The following is a 16,689-nucleotide window of genomic DNA, read 5'->3' on the forward strand; positions in this document are numbered from 1 at the left end:
AGGTAGGAGATAGGGAATTAATAAACTAGTGACAGATCCTCTTTAAGGGATGCTAATCTTGAAATGTATTGTACAATAAATGAAAAGTAAAAAAAACACTGGGTGTCCACACATAGACACATATAGACATTTTGTGACAGAGTTTTGCGAATTCATGTTTATTTTCAAAGCTTGCCATCTCGGACCACACATCTCAGGATATGTTGAGGTAAGAGAAAGGGTAAGGAAGGACACATCTGTACATGTTTTTAGAGAATGTGATCTTGTGTGCGCAGAGGAACCTCATCTTTCCAATCCCTGTCCCCATGAATAACTGTCTGATAGAAGTAAAATGCTTTGTATTGCTTATCTTCTATCCGGCAGATATACTGTCAGAGGACTGTAAATTGTACGTTTTAAAATTTTGCCTAATTTACATTTCCACTTTGGAATAGAAAAGGCCATAGGTATAAAATAATTCTTGGACTGACAAAAAAGACAAGCCATCACAGTTATAGATATTAGAGTGCTGGCAGATCCCCTTGAAAATATCTATTGACTTCGCATTAACTGGTGCAATAGCAGAGCTGTGCCAAGAACTAGTAAACATTACAAATGTTACAGAAAATACGCTTTAAATTGCCCTAAAACAGTGGTTTCCAATCTGTTTGCTCTCCAGCTGTTGAAAAAGCACAACTCCTAGCATGTTTTGACAGCCGTCTACTGTCAGGGCCCGCTGCTGGTCGTAGTTTTTTTTAAATAATAACTGGAGAGCAACAAGTTGGAGACCATTGTCCTAAAAATTCAATTATATTTCATAATGATGTTCTGAGGTGCGTCATTGAGCCGCTGCAATAGAGAAGTTTCATCCAATTTATTAAATCCAAATCAGCCCTAAATACAAGTCTATGTGGGCCTTGGGGTGGCTGGAGTCACAGTAGGCCCCCTGTCTATCCCATTCTTTTAAAATCCACCCAAGTTTAGACCCATTAGTTAAAGTATACATCCAATTATAGAGAAAAATTATTATAGTGCATGATTTTACAAAATAATAATTTATCTATAGAACTTGTTTAGCCGATTCTGCTTCTGACTAGCAGCACAAACCGGCCACGGGCTGCTTAAAACCCTTCAGGAGGAGGCAGAGCATCCTCCTCTGTCTCCTAGACCCCTGTCTGCAGTACGGGAGCTAGCAATGTAAAATGTAAGTTGGTCCTACAGTCATTATTTTGCTAACTCTTGCATTATAATCGTTTTTCTATATAATTGGAGGCACACTTTAATAAACTCAGACTCCTATAATAGTCACAAGTATAAGATGGTCATTTACAAAATTAAAGTTGTACCTACGAGGACTCATTTCAAAAGTGAATTTGTTTGAATTTCTGAATTCTAGGAAATTTTCATTTTAAATATTAGTTAGAGAAATGGGAGAATTACAGTATATGCAGTACAATCACAATTATAACAAATATTAAAAAGCATAATTCAGTGTAGTGAAATCCCCTCTTTCCTAACTATTGTGAATTACAGACATCATAAATCACTGAGCAGTTCTGTAAACATATAAAAAGTACAAGGCTGCGAGAAAAGGGGTTTTGTGCAGGTCAAAGAACTTCTTAGTGACTTCACTTTCAAGTAATTTATTTAATTTTTCAACAAAGCAAACAAATGTGAAGCCTAAACGTTTGCTTTATTGTACAAAGTACAAAGGTAAACAACCTTGGTTAAGCATATAAACATCAAGTATATAATGGTGCAGTATATTGTACTAGTATTGAGTCACAATAAAATTAAATGATGTTGGTGTAAAAGAAGAGAATAAGAAAGTAATAAAAAGAAGGAAAAAAAAAAAAGAGAAGAGAAAAGGGGGGGTGTAGAGGGGCCAAGGGCGGAGTTTTGCCCCATTACGCAGATGTTGGAGCGGTAACATCAGGAGGGCAGAGATGAACAGGCTAAATAAGGTAATCAGGAATAATAGGTGGGGGGGGGGTGCCAATGTTTGAAGAGAAAAAGGACGTTAGGGAAGATTTTGAATATTCTGCTAGATGAATCACATCCTTTACATGATATCATGAAAGAGCGTCAAAATTGGTTTAGTCAGCGTCTCTTAAAGTGTCGGTGTAGTAAGGAGAGGTTCAGACGTTCTGTTATGCCAACTGCAATGGCACTTTATAATACATCTGTGTAAAGGGGTATTGTTTACTATCTATCTATCTATCTATCTATCTATCTATCTATCTATCTATCTATCTATCTATCTATCTATCTATCTATCTATCTATCTATCTATCATCTATCTATCTATCTATCTATCTATCTATCTATCTATCTATCTATCTATCTATCTATCTATCTATCTATCTATCTATCTATCTATCTATCTATCTCATATCTATCTATCTATCTATCTATCTATCTATCCATCCATCCATCCATCCATCCATCCATCCATCCATCCATCCATCCATCTATCTATCTATCTATCTATCTATCTATCTATCTATCTATCTATCTATCTATCTATCTATCTATCTATCTATCTATCTATCTATCTATCTATCTATCTATCTATCTATCTATCTATCTATCTATCTACCACACGTGTAGCTTGTCACTATCAGAGGTACACCCCTAAAGTAGTTGGCTGGATAGCTAAGGACTATGTGTGCTTTGAATTATAATGATAAAGCTAGGTTATAACACGTTTGAGCTCTATATGTCACGTGTATGCAATTATTTTAAAATACCAAAAATTTATTCAGAGTTTAGAAAGAGAAAAATTAAATACAAAACAAAATTTAACTGTTTGCGAAAGGTATAGTTTTATTTATAAATTTTTTTGTTTCTAAAAGGCAAAATAGGATTTTTTGCATTTTGTTTGCTCGGATAGATCTAAATGTATACAATGCACATGTATACCGGTACTTTTGGATCTGTCTGTCAATAACTTTCAGTATAAAAATATATATACACTTTTTTTTTGTTCTAAAAAGCATAATGGGCTACAATTTTTAGTTCCCTACAAAAAAGTGTACATATGTAAACCTACCAAACAGATGTTAAGGACACAGTATGAGTTTATTGAGAGAAAACAGAACCGTAGGCCTCATTCACACTTGTGTATTTTGCTTACCTCACCATCCACAAATATTGAGAGGTTGGAGCTAAGAACAGCCACCAGGTGGAAAGCAGGATAGCAGCAGAACAAAAGCAGGACTCCCTAGTAAAGCAGTCCCAGAACATAAGTCAGCTGTGTAGCCTTCTCCTTGACATATCATGGGTCCTAACACTTGCACTTCTAAAGCCCAAACAAGGAGAGCATTTCATCAATGCCCCAAGGACAGCCAGAGGAGAGAAAGCAGAGAACTAAGCAGCTTTAGCAGGATCTGTACTGCTGTTTTTACTGCTTCCTTACCTCCTGGACCAAAACATGATTTTGTGTTACTCTGTTACACAGTGTCTGTCCTATAAATGTCTATGCGTGGCCATCCAGTGGTCGTGATGTGTATTACAGTATGTAAGGATTTTTGCTAGCATGTCACGATATTGTATTGAATTTGTTTCAAGATAAATTGGAGTCTTTAACCAAATTCAAGCAAAGGTAAGGGTGGACACATCTGTAAGTGCATGTGATAACATTGGGCTGTGGGCTGGTTCAGGTACAATGCAAGTTATTCAGCTGAGCAGACAGAGGTGTGCGGCTATTATTAAGAAGAAGCAGAGCAGTGTGGGTCCCCTGTATTTAGAGGGCCCTGGCATCTGCCAGATTTTGCCAGGTGCTGATGCTAGCCATGCCCAAATATATATTTTCATGCAGGAGTGCACCATCCATGTGGCAAGGGGAGCACTTCTCAGGTGGTGACCTTCCTTGAGTTTAAGGCAGAAACATTTTGGTAGATACAGTATGTCTTCCATTCCTGCACTGATCAGTAATAGACTATGCTGACACAACCCTGTCCATTGTGCCAATGTCTAATACTAGAGATTGGCACAGGAAGAGGAAGTTACATGCAACAGTAGCAGATAACCCAGTTACATGTAATTTCCTGCTTGTTGACTGTAGAATCAGCATGAGGTGAGCTTGTAGTGTTTTACTATGCAAAACTACATGAAACATTTTAGGAAAGGGCATTTTTGACTTTATATACTGGTGTATACAAGTGAAGAACAGTTGCTTTATTTTTTGTTAAAGTGTTCCTGAAAAAAATATTTTTTACTGTGAATTATTTCCGCAGAAACACCATTATACAACAAATGGCATTAGAGTCATCCGTAGCAAAAGGAAGGCTAGAAATTCTACAGATCTACAAAGTTCTACAGTGCGTCCGAGAGCAAGACAAAGAACAGATAGAAAAACTCACCAAACTTGGTGCCCCAGACCTTATAAACCTCACTGAGCCAAACAATGGAGATGGTGTCCTACATGTGGCTGCTGTGGCTAATAACGTTGACATGTGTCACTTCTTGCTTACACTTGGAGCCCAACCTAATATTCAGGACTTAAAGGGATATACACCAGCTATGAAGGCTACAGAATTAGGTCATGACTTAGTGTTGGAGGTTCTTCTGGAGGCCCAAGCTGACATGACCATTGTGAATAAAGAAGGAAAAGGTAATTTATTTGACACAAATTATTTGAAATGTTCTTTTTTCTTCGTATAGAGCATCCAGTTTTATCACAGCCTATAATTCTCTTCATAAATGTCAGGTCAAACCACGTATTTTATATGTTATCATTGTGAAATGGAATTTCTAGTTAAAGAAACCCCCCTAAAAAAACTGTAATTATTGATGAAGTTGTTCTTCAGACTCTGTAATAACTATCTTTTTATGCTGGCTGTTATTTTCATTGCTTCGCATCAGATTTTTTAGGTGACAGGTGACAAGGCTGAATCTTTACACTCTTATGGAGATACTGCAGCTTAATCTCTATATTGGAAATAGGTTGGTGATGTACACTACCGTTCAAAAGTTTGGTGTCACCCAGACAATTTTGTGTTTTCCATGAAAACTCACACTTATATTTATCAAATGAGTTGCAAAATGACTAGAAAATATAGTCAAGACATTGACAAGGTTAAAAATAATGATTTTTATTTCAAATAATAATTTTTTCCTTCAAACTTTGCTTTCGTCAAAGAATGCTCCATTGGCATTCTAGCTGTTAATTTGCTGAGGTAATCGGGAGAAATTCCACCCCATGCTTCCAGAAGCCCCTCCCACAATTTGGATAGGCTTGATGGGCACTTCTTGCGTACCATACGGTCAAGATGCTCCCACAACAGCTCTATGGGGTTGAGATCTGGTGACTGCGCTGGCCACTCCATTACAGATAGAATACCAGCTGCCTGCTTCTTCCCTAAATAGTTCTTGCATAATTTGGAGGTGTGCTTTGGGTCATTGTCCTGTTGTAGGATGAAATTGCCTCCAATCAAGCGCTGTCCACAGGGTATGGCATGGCGTTGCAAAATGGAGTAATAGCCTTCCTTATTCAAAATCCCTTTTACCTTGTACAAATCCCTTTACCAGCACCAAAGCAACCCCAGACCATCACATTACCTCCACCATGCTTGACAGATGGCGTCAGGCACTCTTCCAGCATCTTTTCAGTTGTTCTGCGTCTCACAAATGTTCTTTTGTGTTATCCAAACACCTCAAACTTCGATTTGTCTGTAATCTTTTCCTTTTATTAGCCAGTCTCAGATATGGCTTTTTCTTTGCCACTCTGCCCTGAAGGCCAGCATCCCGGAGTCGCCTCTTCACTGTAGACGTTGACACTGGCGTTTTGCAGGTACTATTTAATGAAGCTGCCAGTTGAGGACCTGTGAGGCGTCTATTTCTCAAACTAGAGACTCTAATGTACTTGTCTTGTTGCTCAGTTGTGCAGCGGGGCCTCCCACTTCTCTTTCTACTCTGGTTAGAGCCTGTTTGTGCTGTCCTCTGAAGGGAGTAGTACACACCGTTGTAGGAAATCTTCAGTTTCTTGGCAATTTCTCGCATGGAAGTGCATGGAACTTCATTTCTAAGAACAAGAATAGACTGTCGAGTTTCACATGAAAGCTCTCTTTTTCTAGCCATTTTGAGAGTTTAATTGAACCCACAAATGTAATGCTCCAGATTCTCAACTAGCTCAAAGGAAGGTCAGTTTTATAGCTCCTCTAAACAGCAAAACTGTTTACAGCGGTGCTAACATAATTGCACAAGGGTTTTCAAGTGTTTTCTAATCATCCATTAGCCTTCTAACACAGTTAGCAAACACAATGTATCATTCGAACACTCGAGTGATGGTTGCTGGAAATGGGCCTCTATACACCTATGTATATATTGCATTAAAAACCAGACGTTTTCAGCTAGATTAGTCATTTAGCACATTAACAATGTATAGAGTGTATTTCTGATTAATTTAATGTTATCTTCATTGAAAAAAACGGTGCTTTTCTTTAAAAAGTAAGGAAATTTCTAAGTGACCCTAAACTTTTGAACGGTAGTGTATATTAATTCACACCACCAACACTTCTGTTCTCAGCACTGGATGGCGTCATTCCCCAGCACTTGAGCCTGATTTTTTTTTTTTTCAGTTAGTTTTTATTTCCATGTAATGTGTTTGTAGGGAGTCAGGGAGGAAGCTGGCATACCAGCAGTGGACTTGAGGACCACCAACTGTTTCCTTTCTAAAAGTACCTATGTATCAAAGGTTCTTCTGTCATATATTCATCCCTTGATCCATATGAAGGTATTTTCAGTGGCGTACATAGAAAAGAGGGGGCCCCATAGCAAAGGTTAAAATTCTCCCGCGATTTAAGTGCCAATTTTTTTCATCCAGGACAGAAGGACCTCTAAGTGCTTTATATTACCCTTGGGCCAATTCCCTACACCCCCTGGAGTGAGGACTTCTGCACAGGTTCTTTCCACCCAGTAACAAATGGTATAGGAGCAATCAGAACTGGGCCCCTCTCTCCAAGGACCCCATAGCAGTCGCATGGTCTGTCTCTATGGTATGTACACCTCTGGGTATTTTCATGTCCAACAGAATCCTGAACCACAAGGGCTCTATTCCTCAGTTTTGGATAATAGTTAAAGTCATGGAAATAAATTCTTTACGTGACCATGGCCGGATGTGCAACCGGAACCATGTTTTCTAGTGCTAGAATTATGACTATTTTCCTTTTTCAACAGGAGTTCTTTTTTACTGCATTTCACCGACCAAGAGACATCTACGTTGCTTTCTGCTGGTATTGGGCTCTGGAGCTGATGTAAATAACACATCAGCAGAAGGAATACCGGTGCTACTGGCAGCATGTGAACAGGCTCAAGATTGTAAAGAAATGTGCCTAAAATTATTGGAGAGAGGAGCTAATCCCAATGCATTTAATCCGGTAGGAATATCCATGATGTTGCTGATATAATTCCTACACATCAAGCCTAGCATACTTTCTTTATGTAGAAAAGTACAGTAGATAAAGGAATATCCATTGATGGCCTTTCCTTAGGCCTTCAATGTGTTATCAGTAGGGGTCTCACCCATGCAACCAAAACCAGACAAATAAACAAATTCACTGCTGTGACAGGAGCAACATTGAAAGGGTTGTGGTTCTCCAGCAAGAGATTCTGCTGATGGTGGCGTTCATGCGATTGGGACCCCTACCAATCACACATTGATGGACAATACTAAGGATAGGCCATCAATAAAAACTCTTTACAAGCTTAGAACATGTCATTTAAAACTAATTTTACTCAATGGGAAGACATATCATGATGAAATGACAGAAGCTTTATTAAGTAGTTATGGACTCTGCCTCATTGAAATAAGTGTGGCTGACCTGCAATACCAGATACTACCCATAGACATGAGTGGCGCTGTTTCTGAAAAAAAGTTGACCCTTATTTCTAACATCATATCTAATATCAATTGCAATTATTTCCTTTGTGTGTTTCTGCACTTTTTGACAGGCAGGGAGAGGGTGTGAATATGGAGATTACTGGTGATACTCATTTCTTTCTCCTATTACTATGCCCCTCTTCTATTCTGTAGACATAAGTTGGGGTATATCGGCAGTATTACATTGTAAAAAAAAAAATTATCATGATAAAAACAGGCAGATTAATTGAAAGAAAATCCACACTTTAGTGACCCTTAGATCTTTTAAATAAGCCCACAATTTTGGTAAAAGTGTCCCTTTCATGTGACATAAAATCAATATGTTATATCTTTCTATTTAGAAAACAGGTCGCACCGTTTTGATGGAAGCAGCAAGAGAAGGAGTCTTGGAAGTTGTCCACAGCATATTGGAGAAAGGAGGAGATGTGAATGCTATTGATCACCAGCGATATCATGCTGTTCATTTTGCTGCTAAAGGCGGATTTTTTGAGGTATGGCTTATACTTCTTTGTGTGTTATGGTTTTATTTCCTTAAACTACAGTTAGACTGGGTTCACACGAGCATGTTACGTCCGTAAAGGACGGAACGTATTTCGGCCGCAAGTCCCGGACCGAACACACTGCAGGGAGCCGGGCTCCTAGCATCATAGTTATGTACGATGCTAGGAGTCCTGCCTCTCCATGGAACTACTGTCCCGTACTGTAATCATGTTTTCAGTACGGGACAGTTGTCCTGCAGCGAGGCAGGGACTCCTAGCATCGTACATAACTATGATGCTAGGAGCCCGGCTCCCTGCAGTATGTTCGGTCTGGGACTTGCGGCCGAAATACGTTCTGTCCATTACGCACGTAACATGCTCGTGTGAACGTAGCCTTAGAAATGAAATTATGTTCCAGTTGAGCGGCAATGTAACTGCACGGTACTCCCTTTATGTAGAATAGAACATAATGTTGAAGGATAAGCTGCTTTTACTGCATTTGTGGCATTTGACACCTGACCAACAGCATCTTGTAGTCATGCAGCAATAAAAACAGCCTTGTATTCCCTTCACAGAAGAAAACACATAAAAAATTTGATGAATATTTATCTGCGGGTGATTCGTCCACAAGTCTAATCATGTTTTTGAAATTACTCCTTTTGTAGATCTTGAAGGTGCTGTCCGCATACAAGGGAGACATGGGAATTATTGCAATGGATGGAAACACAGCCCTTCACCATGCAGCCAGTGGTGGTTTTGTTGATTGCTGCAAGTTCCTTGGACAAAGAGGTATTAGGCAAAATGGCTGCTGCAGAATTCCACTGCGGACTGTCCACAGCGGAATTCAACAGCAATTCCACCACATCCCTAAGAGCACAGAAATGCACCTGTAATACATTCCTGTGAAACATCCAAAGACTTGAACGTTTATACAGTTTTGCCCTCTGTCCTTTTCCCAAAAAGGTTTTAAAGCATGTATGTGGTTTTTCTATCGACTCCCAAAAAATAGGTTTGGTGGCGTTTTTTCTATTCATTATATTTGTAATATTCTTTTTTCTGTAGTATTGAAAGCCCTATGGTGAAGCCTATGGGAAAAACAAAAGAAAAAACGCCATACCCAGAGCATGTTGTGTTGAAAAAAAACATCACTAACCTAAAAAAACTCACCAAAAGAGCAGAAAAATGTCACAAACAAATAAGCATGCCAAACGCAGGAAAATATGCCAGAAAATGGCGTAAACCGCTATGTGTTAAACCACCTCACTGACGGTTTTACACATAGCATTTAATTGTACAAAACGCCAATAAATAATTCTTTATACTGCAGGTGGGTTTTTTTATTACAAGGGTTTACAAACGCTAAATAAACCCTGCGTGATGGAGGCCTAAGGTTATTATATATGTTTAGAATCTTAGACACATGTAAACAGTGGGTTAAAGAATCCCATCTTATAACTGTCCCATCTGTGCATGAGATCGTGATATAAACGAAATTGTTTTGTTTACCGAAGAAGATTTTCTACAGAATTGCTATCATAAATCCCACTGATCATATTTAGTACCCAATTTACTAAAGTGCAGGCCTCGGAAAGGAGAATTAAATGACCACTAAATTTCACTTTTGTTTGGACAAAAGAAAAAATAATTAATGTTTCTCTTGTTTAAATAGATGTAATTATATTTACTACATTTAATGTATAACATAACCATGTCCCGAAAAATCCTGCCAAAATTGTCATTTTGATGTACGTAACATGCTAACACTAAAAATGTTAAATAATCAAAACATTTTTAAAATATATAAAATATTAGAAAACTTTCCTAGTTAATCATTCCATACTTAATACATAGGAGATATGATGACTAAATTGGATTAATGCTGATGTGTTAACTGAAATATTTATACATACATATTATTTATTCATTAGTAGCATATTATACCATTTAGTCACACTTAGGGTATGTGCACACACACTAATTACGTCCGTAATTGACGGACGTATTTCGGCCGCAAGTCCCGGACCGAACACAGTGCAGGGAGCCGGGCTCCTAGCATCATAGTTATGTACGATGCTAGGAGTCCCTGCCTCTCTGCAGGACAACTGTCCCGTACTGTAATCATGTTTTCAGTACGGGACAGCAGTTCCACAGAGAGGCAGGGACTCCTAGCATCGTACATAAGTATGATGCTAGGAGCCCGGCTCCCTGCACTGTGTTCGGTCCACTACTTGCGGCCGAAATACGTCCGTCAATTACGGACGTAAATAGCGTGTGTGCACATACTTACTATAAATAGGACTCTGTTCCTTGAAGCAAAATTGGACTCAATATGCTGATGCTGGACAAAGCCACATTTTATGCTGAATTAGGCTATGTTCACACGCTTAACAAAAAACGGCTGAAAATACGGAGCTGTTTTCAAGGGAAAACAACCTCGGATTTTCAGCCGTTTTTTAAGCAACGTTTTTTGCAGCGTTTTTTTACAGCCGTTTTTGGAGCTGTTTTTCCATTGAGTCAATGAAAAACGGCTCCAAAAACGGCTCAAGAAGTGACATGCACTTCTTTTTACGGGGCGTCTTTTTACGCGCTGTTTTTCAAAAATGAGGTGTAAAAAAATGCCCCGTCGGAACAGAACGCCAAATTTCCCTTTGAAATCAATGGACAGATGTTTGTAGACGTTCTGCTTCAGATTTGTACTGAAAAATTAATTCCATACCTTTGAATTGGGATAATTCTGCAGCATGTGCATGGATTTGTGCAAACGACATTGAGATTAAACAAATCCACTGCGTGTAAATACCCTAATACACTTATCTCTATAAGGCCGGTTTCACACGGGTATATACGGTCCGTAAAATACAGTCCGTTTGTCCTCAGTATTTTCCAGACCGAACACAGTTCAGGGAGCCAGGCTTCCAGCACAATTATTTATGATGTTAGGAGTCCCTGTCTCCTCGTGGAATACTGACACGTACTGAAAACATGATTACAGTACAAGATAGTATTCCCATGGGGAGGCGGGAACTCCTAGCATCATAGATAACTATGATCACTGGCGTAGCTATAGGGGTCGCAGCGGTCGCAATTGCGACCGGGCCCCGAAGCCAGGGGGGCCCACGGCCCCCCGCACCACATCAATAAAAAGTTACTATAGTAACTCGGGCCGCGGGCCCCTGTTACTATAGTAACATACTTTACTTACCTTACTGGTTCCGGATCGCAGCGGAGGTCCTGACGTCAAGCGCTGTGCGCAGCGCATGACGTCACAGCGCTATGCGCCGCGCACAGCATCGAGACTACAGAACTCCCGCCGCGGCCGAAGAGGAAGGTAAGGTTAGCCCTGACTGGCGGGGTCCGACTCCCGGGACCCGCCAATCAGCTGTTTTGAAGGGGCCGCAGCACTCGTACGAGAGCTGCTCCCCTTCATTCCGGTCACACTGTGAATCCGTGTCGGCGATTCACAGTGTGAGCGAGTAGTGAAATGAAGGGGAAGCAGCTCTCGTACGAGTGCTGCGGCCCCTTCAAAACAGCTGATTGGCGGGTCCCGGGAGACACATCAGCTATTGATGGCCTATCCTGAGGATAGGCCATCAATGTTTAGGGACTGCACAACCCCTAAGCCTACGATGTAGCAGGCTTAGGGGGCCCATGAGACAGGATCACAGATTGTGTGATCCTGTCTGCTGGGCCCTGAATCTAAGCCAATCACATGGTAGGCTTAGATACATGGCCCATGTGTGATCCTGTCTGCTGGGCCCTGTATCTAAGCCAATCACATGGTAGGCTTAGATACATGGCCCGTGCGTGATCCTGTCTGCTGGGCCCTGTATCTAAGCCAATCACATGGTAGGCTTAGATACATGGCCCATGTGTGATCCTGTCTGCTGGGCCCTGTATCTAAGCCAATCACATGGTAGGCTTAGATACGTGGCCCATGCGTGATCCTGTCTGCTGGGCCCTGTATCTAAGCCAATCACATGGTAGGCTTAGATACATGGCCCATGTGTGATCCTGTCTGATGGGCCCTGTATATAAGCCAATCACATGGTAGGCTTAGATACATGGCCCATGTGTGATCCTGTCTGATGGGCCCTGTATATAAGCCTACCACACTGTAGGTTTAGATACAGGGCCCCAGCACACAGTAATCTTATACTGTATAAGATTACTGTCTGCTGGACCCTGTATCTAAGCTTACGTTGTGGTAGGCTTAGATACAGGGTCCCACAGACAGTATCACACATGGTCCCTGTATCTAAGCCTAACACATGTTACTAATCGTTTTTTGTGTGTTTTCTTAGAGGTTCGGTCGTTGGACTACGTCGGATTCCAGGACTACTTCGGACGACGGCTTTTTTTTTTATTATCAATAAAATGGTTAATGAGGGTTGTGTGGGTTTTTTATTTTATTTCTATAAAATATTTTTTCTATGTCTTTGTGTTTTTTTTTAAACTATATTACCACCGCCTTAGTAATGGCCGCCGGCTGATTGACGACGTCCATTGCTAAGGCGGGGCTTAGTGCTAGCCGGTGCAGAGGCGAACACTAACCCCCTTTATTACCCCGGTACCCACCGCCACCAGGGGTGCTGGGAAGAGCCGGGTACGATCCAGTACCTGACCATCTGTAGTGGTGGTCGGGCACTGGGGCGGCCGCAGGCTGGTATTATCAGGAGGGGAAAGGCCAAAAAAAGTGGCCCTTCCTACCCTGGTAATGCTAGGCTGCTGCTGCTTTATTGTATCTGGCTGGTTATGAAAAATGGGGGGGACCCCACGTCATTTAAAAAATAAATAAAAAATAAATAATTGGAAAGAACGATGTGGGGTCCCCCCCATTTTTCATAACCAGCCAGATACAATAAAGCAGCAGCAGCCTAGCATTACCAGGGTAGGAAGGGCCACTGTTTTTGGCCTTTCCCCTGCTGATAATACCAGCCTGCCACCACCCCAGTGGCCGACCATCACTACAGATGGTCAGGTACTGGTTCGTACCCGGCTCTTCCCAGTACTCCTGGTGGTGGTGGGTACCGGGGTAATAATGGGGGTTAGTGTAGCCTCTGCATCGGCTAACATTAAGCCCCGCCTTAGTAATGGAGGTTGTCAATCAGCCAGCGGCCATTACTAAGGCGGTGATAATAAAGTTTAAAAAGATACAAGCACATAGAAAAAATGTTTTATTGAAATAAAAAAACACAACCCTCATTAACCATTTTATTGAGAATAAAAAAAACGCCTTCATTGAAGTCCTCGAATCCGAAGTCCAGCAACCGAACCTGTAAAAAAACACAAACACACAAAAATAATCAGTAACACAAAGAAGCAAAATTATTATTCTTACCTATCCTGGGTCCAGCGCTGGAGACGCAATGTCAGCGAGCTGGGCCCTGTATCTAATCCAATCATGTGTGATACTGTCTGCTGAGCTGTGTATCTAATCCAGTCATGTGTGATACTGTCTGCTGGGCCACTTTATCTAATTGTATCTTGTGTGATACTGTCTGCTGGGCCCTATATCTAATCCGATCATGTGTGATAATGTCTGCTGAGCCACTGTATCTAATCCTATCATGTGTGATACTACCTTCTGAGCCACTGTATCTAATCCAATCATGTGTGGTACTGTCTGCTGAGCCACTGTATCTAATCCTATCATATGTGGTACTGTCTGCTGAGCCACTGTATCTAATCCTATCATGTGTGATACTGTCTGCTGAGCCGCTGTATCTAATCCTATCATGTGTGATACTGTCTGCTGAGTCATTGTATCTAATCCTATCATGTGTGGTACTGTCTGCTGAGCCACTGTATCTAATCCTATCATGTGTGATACTGTCTGCTCAGCCACTGTATCTAATCCTATCATGTGTGATACTGTCTGCTGAGCCACTGTATCTAATCCTATCATGTGTGATACTGTCTGCTGAGCCACTGTATCTAATCCTATCATGTGTGATACTGTCTGCTGAGCCACTGTATCTAATCCTATCATGTGTGATACTGTCTGCTCAGCCACTGTATCTAATCCTATCATGTGTGATACTGTCTGCTGATCCGCTGTATCTAATCCTATCATGTGTGATACTGTCTGCTGAGCCACTGTATCTAATCCTATCCATAGTTTATAGGGTCGTAGTGCTATAGATATGCTATGCTGTCTCCTATACACACATTTTTTTTGGGTGGACGCATATGTATTGGGGCTATTTCCCCTGACATTTTAAGCCCTATGGGTATGTTCACACGGCAGCGTCTGTTACGGCTGAAATTACGGTGCTGTTTTCAGGAGAAAACGGCACCGTAATTTCAGCCGCAATGGCATGTGCAGGCGTCTTTCGCTGCGTCCATTACGGACGTAATTGGAGCTGTTTTTCTATGGAGTCCATGGAAAACGGCTCCATTTACGTCTGAAGAAGTGACAGGCACTTCTTTGACGCGGGCATCTTTTTTACGTAAAAAAAAAATGACCGTCGGCACAGAACATCGTAAGACCCATTCAAATGAATGGGCAGATGTTTGCCAACGCTTTTGAGCCGCATTTTCGGACGTAATTCAATGCTAAAACGCCCGAATTACGTCCGTAAATAGGGTGTGTGAACCCAGCCTTAGTGACGCCCCCAACTGCTAGTGCTGCATTGTTGGGTCACTTAGGAGACCCAGCGATGCAGCTGAAAGCTGCGGACCGTCGGCCATGAGAAGTTTGCGGGGGGGGGGGGGGCCCAGTAAGAATTTTTGCATCGGGGCCCATGAGCCTTTAGCTACGCCCCTGACTATGATGCTAGGAGCCCGACTCCCTGAAATGTGTGCGGTCCGGGAAAATATTTTGCTGTCATACGGACTTTTTTTTACGGACCGAATACGCCTGTGTGAAATCGGTCTCAGGGTGTTTTTTTGGGCGTTTTTCCTGGCATTTATTTTTTGGCAAAAAATGCTGCCGCCAGATATTAGCTGTAACTTTATATTGAAATATAACACACAATACAAACAATGCTTTTTTGGTGTGGATTTTTTTGCTAAACGCAGCATGCTCTAGGTATGGGCGATTTTCTAGCTTTTTTTTTTTTTAGAAAGGCTTCTTTATAGGACTTAAAAACGCCAGAAAAACAAGTTAGGAATGTAATGAATAGAAAAAAACACAACCAAAAACACCTGTAAAAAAACGCAATGAAAAACACTTGAAGTTCATGGCGTTTTTTTACAAGCAAAAAAAAAAATTGTAGAAAAAAAAAGTGTGTGTGAAGGAGGCCTTATGCAAGTAACATCCATGTACTCCCCCGCCTTTTGCTGGTACTAGCTTCTATCCCTTCACTAACCAATATCTTCACTAGGGAATTATGGTGTAAATTAAAGGATATCGACATTATTACAACAAACTTTATACTGATTCAGTAAATATGCAAATAGTCTTGATTAAAAATATCCAACCATTTTGTGCCTACAGCTCCTATGAACAACTATGTGTCTCTGTGGTTACAACACTACAAACAAACTAGTCTGATCCCGCAGTTATGTGTAAGGGTATGTTCACACGGCAGCGTCCGTAACGGCTGAAATTACGGGGCTGTTTTCAGGAGAAAACAGCACCATAATTTCAGCCGTAATGGCATGTTGAGGCGCTTTTTGCAGCGTCCATTACGGACGTTAAATGGAGCTGCTTTTCCATGGAGTCCATGGAAAACTGCTCCATTTACGTCTGAAGAATTGACAGGCACTTCTTTGACGCGGGCGTATTTTTTACGCCCTGCCTTTTGACAGCGGGGCGTAAAACAAATGAGCGTGTGCACAGAACATCGTAAGACCCATTCTAATGAATGGGCAGATGTTTGCCAACGCTATCGAGCCGCATTTTCGGACGTAATTCGAGGCGTAAAACTGTCCGAATTACGTCCGTAAATAAGCCGTGTGAACATACCCTTACTCCTCTCCCCTGTTCTGGGGCAGAAGGAGCGAAGTAATAAGAGCATAGCTGCAAGATCAGACTACTTGGTCTGCTTGTAGTCTGTAACCATGGATACACATCGATCTGCATATGAGTTGCATACAAGTTTAATTTTTAACCAAGACTATCTGCAAAGTTGCTTACATTTTAGATGCATTTGCACAATAAAAAAAATGGTTGCAAAAAGGACATAGCCTTTAAGCGGAGGAGTACAAACAAACAATAGTGACCACACTTCTGTTTGTCTAATATTAGGAAATGGAAGCAGCACACAGAAGAAGTTACAATTTGCCATATGGCTTTTTTTGCCCATACAGTAGATATATTTACAGGCAAATAGACCTACACTGTGTTTACAACTTCTTGTGCTTTTGACCTCAGTTTGCTGAAATTGGACCATATTGCGGGAAGTG

General features: G+C 41.1%; 1 protein-coding gene across 2 annotated transcripts in view; it reads left to right on the forward strand.

Moving 5' to 3' along the window:
* Positions 1 to 16,689, forward strand: part of ANKEF1 (ankyrin repeat and EF-hand domain containing 1) — a 55,331-nt gene that overhangs the window by 14,755 nt on the left and 23,887 nt on the right. For both annotated transcript variants that reach the window (XR_012883249.1, XM_075863072.1), the window contains exons 2-5: positions 4,218 to 4,594; positions 7,159 to 7,358; positions 8,203 to 8,352; positions 9,006 to 9,129. Coding sequence is in view for 1 of the 2 variants with exons in the window: in XM_075863072.1 (XP_075719187.1) it covers positions 4,237 to 4,594; positions 7,159 to 7,358; positions 8,203 to 8,352; positions 9,006 to 9,129 (832 nt within the window). In the remaining variant the exon portion in view is untranslated. The remainder of the gene's footprint in view (positions 1 to 4,217; positions 4,595 to 7,158; positions 7,359 to 8,202; positions 8,353 to 9,005; positions 9,130 to 16,689) is intronic.

The sequence above is a fragment of the Rhinoderma darwinii genome, chromosome 4 (genome assembly GCF_050947455.1).
Source record: "Rhinoderma darwinii isolate aRhiDar2 chromosome 4, aRhiDar2.hap1, whole genome shotgun sequence".
NCBI lineage: Eukaryota > Metazoa > Chordata > Amphibia > Anura > Rhinodermatidae > Rhinoderma > Rhinoderma darwinii.